Raw genomic sequence first — 15,914 nt, 5'->3', positions numbered from 1 at the left:
ACCCACTGCGCCCTTCAGCAGTGTATGTCAGTGGATCTGCCTGTTCTGCTGCCCACTCTGTCCCTGGTGAGTCCTCACACACACACACCCCCTCACACACACCTCTGGCCTGTACCCCAGTTCTATGGGGAAGAAAACACAGAAAAGGGGGAGGTTTGAATGATGTTCTAATATTGGGTCTGTGTAGTGATGGTCAGAGAATGATCTTCACTTGATGAGGTGCACTATGGTTTGTGTGGGCCACCACTGCCTAGCTGATCCTGCCTGGCCAGCAGCCCAGAGGCTTTACTGAACTCTGAGCTACAAGGGTGAATTCTCAGCTATCACAGGCTACTTTTCCTCTCAATTAGAAGTAAAGGAGTGTAGGCCCTCCCTGGTGGTGCAACAGGTTAGGACACAGTACTGCAAGCTGGCCATAACCACTTCAATGAGAGTTTGATCCCCGGCCCTGGAGGTCACCACCTGGTGCAGCAGATTTCTCTTGACGCGCCCGCTGCTCCCCTCAGCAATGTAATTCGTCAATCTGCCTGTTCTGCTCCCCACTCTGTCTGTGGTGAATCCTCTCACCGCCCCTGCACCTCTGGCTTATACCCCAGTTCTCTATGAATAAATAAATAAATCTTAAAAAAATAAAATAAAGGAATGCAAAAACTCCCTCAAAACCAAGAAAGAAAGCTAGAACTGCAATTTTAGAAACAGGTTAAAAGAAAGTGAAAAAGGAAAATCATCTGTTGGCAGAGCTCTTGCATGACCTTGACTGGCTTCTGGGCTTAAATACCAAGAGGCGTGTGAGAGCACATGTGCCTTAGGGGACGCTCTCGAGGGCCGGATCCGGGCTCCAAGAATGTGAGAAAATAGGTCATTCGAGCAAGCAGCCACATCTGAGAAAGATAGCAAAAGAGTTTATTGAGAGAACTGTCTGGGTGTGTGCGAGGGCTCCGCCATCTGGGGCTGACCAGGGTGTTCTGAGAATGAGAGCACCAGATAAAGGGTAGCATAAGCCAGTATGCTGCTGTTACTGCTTGAGAGAGTCCAGATAAAGTCAGTGCGCTAGTGTCACAGCTTGAGAATGTGGAGTCGCTGCAAAATAAAGATTCGCTGCAAAATATCAATTCACTGCACACTGGACACAGCAGTCATCCCTCTGGGTCATCCTTCACAAGCGCCCCAGGTCCCGGACCCACTAGAGGTCCACAATCATCCACAAGGATGAGGGATGATACACATTATGTATCTTTTGTGATGTTCTCTGTATGTTTGCTTTGTTTTTTTGGCAATGTGGAAAGTTGGAATTCTTTTTTGTTTGGCTGGTTGATTTGTTGAGTGTTACCTTTATGTCATCTTTTAAATTGAATCTTCTAATTTTTTTTTTTACATTCATACATTTAGGTATACAAGAACTGGGGTACAGGCCAGGTGTGGGGGCAGTAAGAGGATTCACCAGAGACACGGTGGGGAGCAGAACAGGCAGATCGACTGAAATCCACTGCTGGGAGCAGCAGGGAGACAGGAAGGCTCCTGCGCCATATGGGTCACTTCTCTGGCCAAGGATCGAACTCATGCTACAGTGGCTGGAGGCAACTTCGTGGTGCTGTGCTTTAACCCGTTGTGCCACCAAGGAGGGCCCACATAGGGGATATTTTCAATGAAGTGACAATATTCTAAGCCCCAGAAACAGAAACAACACATCAAAAGAAGTATACTATAATCTTTAAAATCAATTAGCTAAAGAAATAAAAAAGATCATTTTTAAACTGCACAATGTTAAGACAGGAGCCCAGCAGCTTTAATATTTTCTTTACCCTTGACCTTCATGCATCTTCATCATCTCCCTTAAATTCAGAGTGTCCTGCACTACTTATAAGACATGAATTGTCATCTCCATGATAGGTATTTATCTAACAGTCTAGAATATGTGGTTGAATGTATTATCCTCTAAATCTCAGTATATATAATTTAAATTATTTGTTGTGTTCACCCCGTCCTCTTCCTGTAGTCCTTACAGTTCACCTGTGAAACCAGTTTACAGTTACATACAACTGGTAACAGACTTTTTTTCTCTGACCTTATACCTGATATCAGTTTTACCTTCTCAATAATTAATCACTCTGTCTATCGAGCTGACCCACATGGCGCTGCAGACCGCTCCTGTCTCCCGGCTGCTCCCTTCAGCAGAGTACTTCATCAATCTGTCTGTTCTGCTCCCCACTCTGTCTCTGGTGAATCCTCTCACTCCCCACACCTCTGGCCTGTACCCCAGTTCTTGTATGCAAAATAATCTTTTTTTAAAAATTATTTTGAAGTAATTACAGATTCATAGGGTATGAAATACAGTACAGAGAATCCCCCCATAAATTCCATTTACTGTGACACATGATTCTTTTCATTCATCACTGGATCCATCTGCTACTATTTCACTGAGGATGCTTGCATATCTGTTCCTGAGAGATTCTGTCTTTGTCCAACTTTGGTATCAGAGTAAAACTGGCTTCACAGAATCAGTTGGAATGTATCCCCTTTATTTCCAGAAGAGAATTATGTAAAAATGAGACTAATTGTGATTTGACTACTCAATTGAATTCCTTAGTAAAACTCTTAACGCTGCACTTTCTTTCTCAGGAGCTTTCAATTATAACTAGTTAAATTTAATGGTTATAGGATTATCGGTTTACTTATAATAATTGAGTTTTGATAGTTGTGACTTTGAGAAAGTGACCCATTTCTCCTAAGTTGTTGATTCTGTTACTCTCTATGTTTTTTCTCTATTCCATATATATTTTAAATAGAACTGAGTTCTAAGCGCTGTTTGAAAATGTTCATGTCAACTTCCCGTGCCCACAGCTGACTGCTCACATTGAACAGGAGTGTGCTCTTACAGGAATCCGTGTCCTTCAGGGATGTGGCCGTAGATTTCAGCAGAGAGGAGTGGCAGCACCTAGATCTTGCTCAGAAAAGCTTGTACCGGGATGTGATGCTGGAGACATACAGCCACTTACTCTCAGTAGGTAAGTGGGGTCACCTGCACATGTGTGCGAAGGCTCTGGTGAATATTGGCTCCTAATTACTGAATGCCACGAGACATCTGAAATACGGTAGTTCTGTCTTGATTTGTGCAGACTCTGGGCCCTTTCTGTTCTCAGAGATACCATGTTTCCTCACTAGTGTCATTCAGATTCTTAGAAACTGTGACTTTAAACTAAATGACATGGAAGGACAGCAAGCCCTTGATAATGTCATTTCATTCCTCATTGACCAGGTTCTTTTTCTCATCAGTGATATCATCAAACATTATTTGAGAACCTACCATGCGTGGTTCTTTTTCTAGAAAACAAAGCCTTGTTGGATAGCAAGACTTATTGGAGGGCACTGAAACACACTTAGCTGGACGCCAGCACCTTATCATTTCTCCTGAACAGGTTACCAAGTTCCTGAACCAAAGGTCTTCATGTTGGAGCAGGGAAAGGAGCCATGGACATCACAGGCTAAGAGTCCACGTCAGAACTGTGCAGGTGAGTAAGCATGACTCAGACAGGTGCAAGAGGGGCAATTCTCGGTTGTCTTGAGAAAGACTCTTACTTGTTCCATTTCTCTCCTTGATGCTAAGTGTTTACAACGTTTATTTCCTCTAATTGCTGAATTCTGTCCCAAGTATCTTCTCTGTCTACAATCAACAATTTTCTCTTCAAATGGTTCATTCACCCTTCCCCTTTTCTCTGTTCCATCTGGATGAACCGTATGACTTTTCCCCTCTCACCCCCGCTAGCTGCTCTTTTAGTTAAAGTCATCCCTTTCTCATTTGAGGAGAGTTTGGATTTCTAATCTTACAATAGAGAATTGCTACAAAAGCATTTTTCTACATTGAATGGAAAAAGAATGCTACAAATGATATTCTGTTGTATTTCATTCTAGAAGAGTTGTGGCAGATTGATGAACAGATAGAAAGCAATCAGCAAAAAGAAAAGAAATCTTTAAGGAATGTTGATTTCATCAAGAAAATGTTGCTCACAAAGAGGGATTATGAATATAAAGACATTATAAAAATAAATCCTATGAACCCAAATATTCCTTATCTAAAAATAACCCATCAGCATGACTTACTTGGAAATACTTTGAAGCAAAATTTAGATTTATACAGTCATAACAGAATCCTTGACTCAAGGAACAATAGTAAGATCACTGAATATGGTAAAAATCCTTCCTTTACTGACCATGAGTATGCTTCAATAGAAGAGAAATTATGGACTCATAATCAATGTGGGAAAATTCTTAGCTATAAACAAGTACCTTTTCAACATTTAAAAAGTCATACCGGGGAGAAAGCTTATGAATGTGCAGAATTTGGAAAGATCTTTACCCAGAAGCCACAAATCAAAGTACATCTGAAAGTTCATACAGGAGAAAAACTCTATGTGTGTATTGATTGTGGGAAGGCTTTTGTACAAAAGTCAGAATTCAGTACACATCAGAGAACCCATACTAGGGAGAAACCCTATAAATGCAGCGAATGTGGAAAAGCCTTTTTTCAAGTGTCTTCTCTCTTCAGACATCAGCGAATTCATACTGGAGAAAAACTCTATGAATGTAGTGAATGTGGGAAAGGCTTCTCTTACAACTCAGATCTCAGTATTCACCAGAAAATTCATACTGGAGAGAGGCACCATGAATGCAGTGACTGTGGCAAGGCATTCACACAGAAGTCCACACTCAAGATGCATCAGAAAATTCATACCGGTGAGAGATCCTATATATGTATTGAATGCGGACAGGCCTTCATCCAGAAGACACACTTGATTGCTCACCGAAGAATTCATACTGGAGAAAAACCATATGAATGCAGTAACTGTGGGAAATCTTTCATTTCTAAGTCACAACTGCAGGTTCATCAACGAATTCACACAAGAATGAAACCCTTTCTATGTGCCGAATATGGGAAGGTCTTCAATACTAGTTCCAATCTCATCACTCAGAAGAAAGTTCAAATTAGAGAGAAATCTTCCATATGTACTGAATGTGGTAAGGCCTTTACCTATCGGTCAGAGTTGATTATACATCAGAGAATTCACACTGGAGAAAAACCTTATGAATGTAGTGACTGTGGTAAAGCCTTCACTCAGAAGTCAGCACTCACCGTGCATCAGAGAATTCACACAGGAGAAAAATCCTATGTTTGTATGAAATGTGGACTAGCTTTCATCCAGAAGGCACACTTGATCGCACATCAGATAATTCATACAGGGGAGAAGCCTTATAAATGTGGTCACTGTGGGAAATCCTTTACTTCCAAGTCACAGCTCCACGTGCACAAACGAATTCACACAGGAGAGAAGCCTTACATGTGTGCTAAGTGTGGGAAAGCCTTCACCAACAGGTCAAATCTCATTACACATCAGAAAACTCACACTGGAGAGAAATCTTATCTATGTCCTAAATGTGGAAAGGCCTTCACACAAAGGTCAGACTTGATTACGCATCAGAGAATTCACACAGGAGAGAAACCTTATGAATGCAACACTTGTGGAAAAGCCTTCACCCAGAAGTCACACTTAAACATCCACCAAAAAATTCACACAGGAGAGAGACAGTATGAATGTCACGAATGTGGAAAAGCCTTCAACCAAAAATCAATACTTATTGTGCATCAGAAAATTCACACGGGAGAGAAACCCTATGTGTGTACTGAGTGTGGAAGGGCATTTATCCGGAAGTCAAACTTCATAACTCATCAGAGAATTCATACGGGAGAGAAACCTTATGAATGCAGTGATTGTGGGAAATCCTTCACCTCCAAATCTCAGCTCCTGGTGCACCAACCAATTCACACAGGAGAAAAACCTTATGTGTGTGCTGTCTGTGGGAAAGCCTTTAGTGGCAGGTCAAATCTCAGTAAACACCAGAAAACTCATACTGGAGAAAAGCCCTACATCTGTTCTGAATGTGGGAAGACCTTCAGACAAAAGTCAGAGCTGATTATACATCACAGAATTCACACTGGAGAGAAACCTTATGAATGCAGTGACTGTGGCAAATCTTTCACGAAGAAATCACAGCTGCAAGTGCACCAGAGAATTCACACAGGAGAAAAGCCTTATGTGTGTGCTGAGTGTGGCAAGGCCTTCACGGATCGATCAAATCTGAATAAACACCAGACAACACACACTGGAGACAAACCCTACAAGTGTGTAGTCTGTGGGAAAGGCTTTGTTCAGAAATCGGTGCTTAATGTGCATCAAAGTATTCACACTTGAGACACAGCATGAGAAAACTTTAGTGTGATCAGTTGTGATGATACATCATCAAGTTCATGCAGCAGAAAAGTATATTATTATAAGGAGAAATATACCAAGGAATGTCATATGGTACTGTGTAGAGGAGGGCCTGTGAGGTGCCTGAATGAGGGGTGCCCTCATCTGTCTCATTAAACCTTGAGGCATTAGTACTGAGTAGGAATCCTGACCATTGACACATTCTAAGCCTGCTAGTGAAAAACAAGAAGAAATGCTGTTCCCAAATTCTGCTTAGGAAAGATAATATTGTGTTACGTTAATAATTGTGTTTACTGTGGAAAAGGAAAAATGCCAACAAGGGGATGGTAGAACACCCTAGTGTATGATAGAGCAACAAACCCTATGTTCTGTGAAATGTTCATTGCAGGACACGTTGTCTAATATAGTGGGGATTTTATTCTTGTATTGAAGCTAGCACAACTGTGGGAGTCCAGTTTCCGTATCCATTATTTCTATAAAGAGATACCACAATAAAAACTAATGTACAAAGGCACAACCCTCAGAGTGTTCGCTGACTCCCTGTTGTCCTCTAGCACTATGACTTAGAACCCCACTAGCTACCACTGCAGTGTCATATCCCTCATCCGTCCTCAGCACACTGTCCTCTGGCCCTGATCATTTGTTATGACCTCCCGTTGAACAGCACGACTGCTGGCCACCATTATCTCTCACCAACCCCCAGGTGACTTGGGAACTCTAGCTACCTTAGGAAGCCTGAGGTGAGAATTTCCAGGTCGCCTCCATCAGCTCTTCACCCCTGTCTCCTGCTGCTGTCGCTTCTACCAGTTCACTTGCCTGTCTCCGTAGCCTGACCTTAATCACAGTAATGAGTCAATAACATACTGAAACAAAGCCCAGCATCTGTGCAGTGTGTCGTGTCATGCCACGCAACCCTTGAGGACTCTCCTCCTGTGTGCTCAGACATCTCAGTTCTGGTTTTGCCTCAGACCCTAGCACTGACAGGCCCCCTTCAAAGAGTGTCGTTCTCCAAGCCCTGCTTCACTCCTTCATGCTTCGTTCTCCTAGCTCTGCTTCACTCCTTCTTGCCTTCAAATCAGCGCCTCCTCTTCACAGAGGCCTTTCCTCCTGGTTTGAAGTCTCAGCCCTACCCTGCCCCCTTCTTCCACAGAGGATTCAGTGGCTGTGAACCCCAGACTTGAATGTCTATGAGGACCGCTCCTGTGAGCCGAGACCCTGCCTGGCACAAGTACTACACTGTTCCACTGCAGTTTGCACCTAGGCTGGCCTCCTTCCTGCCCCTAAAGCTGAACCTCACTGTCAAACTTTGACCTGATGCCAACCTGTTTAAAAAGGGGGAGAACAAAGCACAGGAAGTCCCTCAAATGTTGGGCTTCCAGGATTCCCTGACATGAATGAAACACTACACTCAGCCCCAAAGTGATGGCAGTAGCACCTGATCACACCCCAATGTTATCTGGAAGAAGCTTGCCTATCCCAAGACGTAACCTCCTGACTCACTGATGTCCTAGTAGGTATGTCCAAAGCTAACAGTGGCAAGGGGGAGCTGAGTGCCGACTAGATGTCCAAACAGGGCATTAACATCCCCAGACAGGGGCGAGGGTCTGCTTAGACGCTGCAGTGGCCACACTAGCTGGCGGAGAGTGGGTAACAGTCGGGTGTTGCAAGGATGCGCCGGCCTCTGAACCACAGCCCGGAACCGAGGCTGGTGCCAGCCGAGGCTCATGGAACCAAATGGGGTAGGGCTTGGTGACACCTCTTATTACCCCACTTTCCATCATGTCATTAGCTCCTCTTCACCTCCCCCCTTCACAGCGCCGCCTTCTCCACCTTATCATAGGTCCGCTAATGTGCACCCAATCTTAGAGCTATAGCTTAGAGGACCCACCAGTCCTCTCCTTCCTCCAGTTCTGCACTTTTTTTTTTTTTTTTAAGATTTAGTTATTTATGCATACAAGAGCTGGAGTGTAGGCCAGAGGTGCAGGGAGTAGGGCAAGAGGATTCACCAGAGACAGAGTGGGGAGCAGAACATGTGGATCTACTGAAATCCACTCCCGAGGGAGCAGCGGGGAGACAGGAGAGGTCTGCTGTGCCATGTCAGTCAGCTCGCTAGCTGGGGATTGAACTGGTGCTGCAGGTAACTTCACAGTGCTGAGACTTAACCCACTGTGCCACCAGAGAGGCCCCCAGTTTCTGGACTTTCATCATCCACTATTATCCTCCAACTTAGACAACATTTGTTGATCCCTCAGGGGTGTTTCTGGAGATGTCCCCCTGACCCCCTTCACCATATCTAGGCACCCTCCATTTTCCCCCTTCCACCTGACTCTGGAATCACTCCTCATGCATTACAGGAAGTTGTGAGACCTCCTCATTAGCTCTTCTACAGTTTGCCTCCAGCATAACATCTCTTATTTCATCCCACAAATGACAAAGTCTGGTGACCTGCACATTCCCCATTTATTCCATTTCATCAAAATGGTGACTGATGGCCACTAACTCCAATCCTCAACATGGCGTGGAGGTCTGCCTGCCTAACCAACTACTGTCTCCCAATGCTGTCACAGCCCTTGTAGCAGGCCTACCTGCAAGCCTGCCCCTTGCTTGTCTGTCACGGTGGGGCTCTCCCATCAACCATGGAGCCATGTCTGACTGAACTTCCCTGCCCCCAGGTGAGGGCAATGGCAGCTAACACGCCATACACTCCTTATTGCCCCTCTGCATTTTTGAGTCTTCGCTATTTGGCCTCTCTGAAGGACCCTCATTAGCAACCAGTACAGCACAGTACAGTGTACACTGAAACAGTTACCCACTAATACAGTGTTGTGACCCCTCCATTAAATCCTGGTGGTGGCCACTATCTACTGGCTTCCCTAGCATGACGGCCCATTCCCCACTGCCTGTTTCTTCATGAGGCTTCTCAGGGTGGCTACTATGTTCCTCAACATTGCTTCTCTGTGTTCTCACTTTCTGCAAGGACAGAAGACCAGAGGGCTGGAGGAGAGATGAGGATGAGGCCCTAGACTCATGAACCCCTCCAGGCAAGTGGCCCAGAGTGGGCTGGGGAGGATATTAGGTGCTCAGAAAACCATAAACAGAGCTTCCTGTTTACTAGACAAGGAGTGACACAGGCAAAAAAGGGTGCACTGTGTATGAGGGTTCAAATCCTGATGCCAACATTGATCCGCTGAGGTCATTTGGACCAAGCCAACAACCTCAGTTACCTCACTTGTAAAATGAAATTATGGAAAATAGGGCCCTCCACGGTGGCGCAATGGGCTAGGACGTAGCACTGCAAGCTGGCAGCAGCCGCTTCAGTGTGAGTTCGATCCCCAGCCCTGGAGAATCCACATGGCGTGGCAGACCTCTCCTGACCCGCTCGCTGCTCCCCTCAGCAGTGTACTTAGTCAATCAGCCTGCTCTGCTCCCCACTCTTCCTCTGGTGAAACTTCTCACCACCCCTGCACCTCCTGGCTGTACCCCAGTTCTGTATGAATAAATAAATAAATCTTTAAAAAAAAATTATGGAAAATGGCGTGACAGGATATTGGCCACATTGAGGGAGCAGAAACTGGAGACCAGTGAGGATGGCCTGTTGTCACTATTACTATTTGAAGTGGGCTGGTATGAGCACCTGGCTAATGCAGTTTCAGTTATTCTGTATTTATTTATAACATTAGGGTACTGACTTATTTTTTTTATTATTAAAAAGTTTATTTTTACATCATTTTGCACATTTTTTTTTCCATCTCAATTGTAATCCCTGCGGGTTTCCCATCACCAAATCACCCCTGTGCCACCACCATAGTCCCGTGCATTTCCCTCCCTTCCCCTCCCCCGTTTTTGATCCCATTCCCCACTCCACCCCCACAGAATGGGTACTGACTTATTTTTAAAGTCAGATTTACTGAGGTATATTTCCATACAGTAATATGCACCCTTTTTACTGTACAGTTCTGAGATTGGAAAAATGCCTACAATCTTGTTAACGGAATCAAGACAAAACAGTTCCTAACTCCCCCAAGTTTCTAACCTTTTTTAGTCAGTCCCTCTCCTCAATCCTATCACTGATCTATCAGATCCAATTCCTGTGTAGTTTTAATTTTTCTATAATGTCTAAGTGTTCTTTCATATTATGTATGTATCTCTTCTTGAGTGTAACTCCTTTCATTTAATGTCATAAATTTGAGATTTATCCCTCGGGTTGTACAAGATACAAATCCAAAGATACTCGATATCATTACTCATCAGGAAGATGCAACTGAAAACCATGGGAAGATACTGCTTGACACCTACTAGAAAAGCCAAAAGAAAAACACCACAAAATACCAGTCCTCAGGATGTAGAGGAGTAAAAATCCATGCCCTGCAGATGATATATACATGTAAGACACAGATAGGTCAATTCTTACAAAGATAACCTTATATCTGCCCTTCAGCCCATAATCCCACCCCGCGATACTTAGCCTAAAAATGGCACCTCTTTGGACTTACTATTCACAGAAATTGTATTATATTGTAGTCATGATTGGAAACAAACCAAATGTTAATCAATAGGTAAATAAGTTATCCATCTATACAGTGAAATGCCACTGCCTTATAAATTATGCAAAAGAATGACTTAAGCTACAACATGGATGAAACTCAAAAGTATATTTTACCATGTACAAATTACACATGAAAAAACACTTCATGTTAGATTATACATACATAGGTGTAGGTTTGTACATTAGCTATTTTTATATGTGCATATAATATACCATAGCAATATTGTACATTTAAATATAGAGAACACTGTAGTATCATTTATTGTATATTCTTTATAACCTGTTTCTATCTGAAATAAAATGAATTTTATATTCAAACATGTATTTTTTATATTTTGAGTATCGGGCACATTTTCTTTGCATTTTTATGTCTTTATTTAATATTAATAATGTAAAATTAAAAGTATACTCTATGGGATTGTAAGGTCTGGGGTGCCTCAATTGTAGCAAGCCAACATTTTACTTTTCAACCACCCTCCAGCTAGGGGTAGTTCTGTCTCCTGGTTTCACTCTCAAAAGCCTGCCTGGCTGTTCCGGCAAGATAAGAAGAAACAGGAAAAGACCCCTGGGCCCACCAGCGTTTCTGAGAAGTTTGGACACCCACAGTGAAATGGAGCATGGCCATAATAAAAATCCCAGCTGGGGGAGTGGATGCAACCTGGAAATGCCTTACTGTTACTAACAGGAAGGAGAGCCTTTAAGGATCTCGCCTCTTCATCTGGCTGATTTGTTTAATAACTGGCAAGATGACATTTTCATGACGACACCCAGTACAGTGTGGGTAATGAAGGAAACCAGCTGGGGGAGGGGGGAAGCCCTCTTTACCCAGGTGCATGGCTTTCGCAGCAAAGCCACTACCTGTCTTTGACTTTGTGCCACTGAAAATAAAAACACTGTCTGCCCCCAAAACAAGGAAGGCTTCCTCAAGACTTGACTTCCCTTTGTTTCTTAAATGTTGCAAGGCACTGTGTGCTTTGTTGAAGGTTACATAAGGATTGAATATAATACTTCTGAAACAGTTAAAATAGTTCAGCATTTCTCCCTTTCATTAAGCAAATGGTCAAAATCTTATCACCATTTTACTTACAATCAATTTTGTCTCAGGCCATCACAAGCATCATTTATTTGGATGGCTTCATACTGCATGTATTTAGAGACTGACTGCCTGAAACCTGCCCCAAGTCAGGCTGGAAGTAGCTCTCAACAATGAGGAATGGAGGTGATGTAAACATGTTGGGTGGAGGATGTCCTGAACAAACTCCCCAAGTTGGTTTTATGGAGCCCACCCCCAACCCAGACCAAAGTGATCCAGGACACCAAAGACTATCAGTCTCATAATGTCACCACCCAAGGGAGGATTGCTGGGAACTGAAGGTGGGTCAAACAGCCAGGCTTGGTATATAAACAGACTTGTGGCCTTTGCCCACTTTCAGTGTGCTATTGGGGTTCCAGCCCAAGAGACACTGGTAGGACACATTTTCTCTCTTTTCCTTTCTCCCGGAGTTACTCATTTCTTCATTTCCCCTCTTTTGTAAATAAATCCTTTATTAATCTTTTGGTGTGTGCCTGTCACAGGAACTGTAACATCATTAAGTCCCTTGTAAGCTCACAGGTGAGGACCCACAATCAGGCCACCCCATTCACAATGGGGCTACCCTATAACAGTTATCTCAGCGTCCCCAGCCCTGGAGCTGACAACTTGGAGTAGGTTTCCACAAAACCTCCCCGAGTTCCCCCCAGACGCAACTGCCCACCCCACTGCCCACAAGGGTAAAATGAGCAAATGAGCTCACTGGTTCCCAGCCCACCCAGGTCTACTTCCTCATTTCCTGGTCAGCTCCTGGCCTAAGATAAGGCCTCTGCATTGTACACTTTAATAAGCCCCTGAGAATTTGGGGCGGCTCCTGCGCCCCTGCACGTCCCTTGGTAGCCCCGCCCCTTTAGGCCCCGCCCCTCCCCGAGACCCCGGCCCTTCTCAGAGTGGCCGAGGCTCCTGTAGGGAAAGGCGATTCCTAACGCAGTTAGGATATGAGCAGCCCCCCAAAAACTTTACCTTGCTTTTCGGGAGCGTCTCCTAGGAGATGGCCGCGCCCACTCATGTAATCCGAGCTATAAAGTTACACGGCCATCTTACTTCACGGCCAGAGCGGCGGGAGACAAAGAGTCCCGGCGGCGAGGCCTGGGCGCCGCCATGTGGGTCGCGGGAGGGCTGGGGCGTCCGAGCGGCCGCGACTGGCAACCGCGTTCGTGCCAGGGGCCCCAGATCGCTCCCCATCTTAAGCGAGCCTAGCCCTCGGGCCTAACAAGGGCTTATTTATATGTCGTACGGCACAGGTTTAAACATGGCTCCCCCCAGCTAGAGGTAGACGGGTGGGCGTGGCCACCACGCCTCCCGTAAAGTTCAGAAAACCCAGAATCCTGTTCTCTGGAAAGTTGCCAAGTAGCGGCCACAGCCTCAAAGTCGCGACTGAGTCTGCGCATCGACCGCTGGGGCTGGGAAGCTTGTACCGTGGCGAGGCGGCATAATACAGCGCTCGATCTCGGGTTATCGGCGCGGATCCAGGATAAATGGGATAGGTCAAAAAAGGAGGCAGTGACAGTTCAGGACCTGCGCAGGGTGGTGACCGGATGACTGGTCTCACTGACGGTATGGGTGCCCATCAGGGTCAGAGGCGAGGGCACTGTGGAGTGGAGGGATTGGGCTTGGGATCCTCCTGGCGGGGCCGATGGGGGCAGTGTCCGTGGAAGAGGCCAAAGGTTTGTGGGCTTCAGTGGCAGTGTCTCTGAGAAGATGGGTGGGGAATATGTAGGCATCAGTAAAAGGGTTTTTTTCACTGGTCGGACGCATGGAGGTCAGTTATAGGGGCCGTCAGGGGTCTGAGGCCAAGTGGAATCTTGGAACACAGACGGGAACAGCTTCAGGGCTTGCGATTGGATGCCTGAGAGTCAGTGACGGGAAGTTCTAATCTGTGGGCAGTAATACTTTGGGTACCTGTACTAGTGATCCTGGAAGCTTTGAGGCTGAAGGGTGAGGTGGGGTCAGTGGGCATCTGTGAGAGAAACGCTTTAGTTTAAGACTTCCTATCATCCGTGGTGGGGACCTGAGGGTATTATTGATTGGACTTTTGTAGATAGTCAATGGGTTAGCGGGATGAGTTGGAGGGACAGGTAGGACTGTGAGGATCAGCGATTATTCCCATCATTGAAAAACACTGGGGATCAGTGTTATTTTGTGAGGGGGAGGGGAGGAATGATTCACTGTTTGATCATCAGAATGAATCTGCCAGCTTAGCAGTCCCTGATTAAAGGTGTTTATGGTAAAAAAAAAAAAAAGTGTTTATGGTCATATTTGTACATATGGGAGTTTCATCAGTGAGTCAGTGAGTACAAGAAGTTCTGAGGGCTCTAGGTTGGGAAAATCATAGTATCTATGATTAGGCAGCATGACAGGTGTTGGCATTAAAGAGATTTGTAAAACTAAGATGTTAGAGTCGAGGATTTGGGGCTGTACCCCTACATAATGGGAACACACTTCACCCATGGGACACTCCCCAGCTAGAGTAGCCAAAGCTGAAACCTGCCAACTACCTTTTATTATTTGCCATTTCAATGAAAGTACTTTGAAAAGATCAAGTGTAAAGCTTATTAAACTGTTAAATTATTAAAGTACTACTGTTGCTTTTGCCAAGGATCTAATCATATTTCTTCTAATATTTTCTTTCAGGTTCTTTCTACAAAGGTAATGACATGTCTCTCTGTAACAGCATACCAAGAGTGAGCCTGGCTTCTGGAAGCCTAGACTAATTCCATGGCAGCTAAGATAGATGTGACTTTACCTGTGGTTGGAAAACAAAGAGTTTACTGAGTAAGTACTGTAAAAGATTTAGCTGAAGGAACAAACATTGAAAACATGTATAAAATGATCTGATGGTGCCATTAGTAAAATATTTTTTGTTCTCACCATTAAGAAAAAAAAAAGGTAATTACGTGAAATGACAGAGGGTATAATTATTCCTCTTTGGGTAATTATATTGCAATAAATATATGTCAAATCCTCATGTTCACTAAACTTACATAATGTTAGCTGAGATGTCAATTACATCTCAGCAAGTCTAGAAGAAAATAAATGCTATAAGGAAAAGAAACGGTCTGGAGGTTGAAGTTACTGTATTCTAAAAATCTTTAGGTTCATCCTGTATATTTTAGGTGTAACATGTTTGACCTCCATTTATCCGTTCTTTATAAAATCCCAGCAGGACAGTTCAATAAAGCTAAAACCATAACTACCATCACAAAACACAAACTAAAGCTACTTTAGAAACTGCTCTTCATTGAAATCACATTTTTTTCCTTCATGTAAATTAAAGTCAAATTAATGGTGATTGAGATGGCCAGGGACAAATGGGGACCTCCCTAGTGGCCGAGGGGCTGTGCCTTAGCGTTATCATTACTATAGCCTGAGTGTAATCCAGGTCTGCTGACCCACATGTCACCGCAGACCTCTCCTGTCTCACCCACTGCTCCCCTCAGCAGTGTATTTCAGTAAACTGACCAGTTCTGCTCCCTACTCTGTCTCTGGTGAATCCTCTCACCACCCTACACTTCTGGCCTGTACCCTAGTTTTTCTAGGCAAAAATTTTCTTTATCTTGTTTCCTTCCACCTTTCATATTTCCTTAACTAATTTTAATTAAGACAGAAAACTACCCACGTAGTTAGAACTCAATTTTTTTTTCCCACAGAGGCACACATTTCCCCCTTCCTCCCGGATGTTTCACTTACTTGGAGTTCAGGATCAGGCTAAAATGATCTGTGATGTTACACGTGGGGAGACTCATTCCCCTTGGCAGGGTAGTGACCAGGAAGGGGCTTTCCAAGTACTGTATTTTCTGATTTGAAGGAATTACTTGGAAGTGTTCCCTTCTGACAATAAAGAGCAGTACATTTATGCATTTATATACACTTTTTAAAATTTTTTTTAAATTTTAAAAAAAATATTTATTCATATAGAACTGGGGTACAGGCTAGAGATGCGGAGGGTGATAGGATTCACCAGAGACAGAGCGGGGAGCAGAACAGGCAGATCGATGAAGTACACTGCTGAGGG

General features: G+C 44.3%; 2 protein-coding genes across 2 annotated transcripts in view; both read left to right on the top strand.

Annotated features, from left to right (window-relative positions):
* Positions 1 to 6,771, top strand: part of LOC101637719 (zinc finger protein 585A) — a 10,311-nt gene extending 3,540 nt beyond the window's left edge. The window contains exons 3-5 of the mRNA XM_012730506.1: positions 2,879 to 3,005; positions 3,417 to 3,509; positions 3,910 to 6,771. Of these exons, the coding sequence (XP_012585960.1) occupies positions 2,879 to 3,005; positions 3,417 to 3,509; positions 3,910 to 6,245 (2,556 nt within the window). The 3' untranslated portion in view covers positions 6,246 to 6,771. The remainder of the gene's footprint in view (positions 1 to 2,878; positions 3,006 to 3,416; positions 3,510 to 3,909) is intronic.
* A 6,510-nt stretch (positions 6,772 to 13,281) lies between these two features.
* ZNF793 (zinc finger protein 793) overlaps positions 13,282 to 15,914 on the top strand; it is a 17,915-nt gene continuing 15,282 nt past the window's right edge. Inside the window, exons 1-2 of the mRNA XM_012730538.1 lie at positions 13,282 to 13,456; positions 14,534 to 14,674. The gene's annotated coding sequence lies outside the window, so the exon portion shown is untranslated. The remainder of the gene's footprint in view (positions 13,457 to 14,533; positions 14,675 to 15,914) is intronic.

This window comes from Condylura cristata, unplaced genomic scaffold (assembly GCF_000260355.1).
Source record: "Condylura cristata isolate star-nosed mole 26May11 unplaced genomic scaffold, ConCri1.0 scaffold00028, whole genome shotgun sequence".
Lineage (NCBI taxonomy): Eukaryota > Metazoa > Chordata > Mammalia > Eulipotyphla > Talpidae > Condylura > Condylura cristata.
This window is presented reverse-complemented; position numbering and strand designations above follow the sequence as displayed.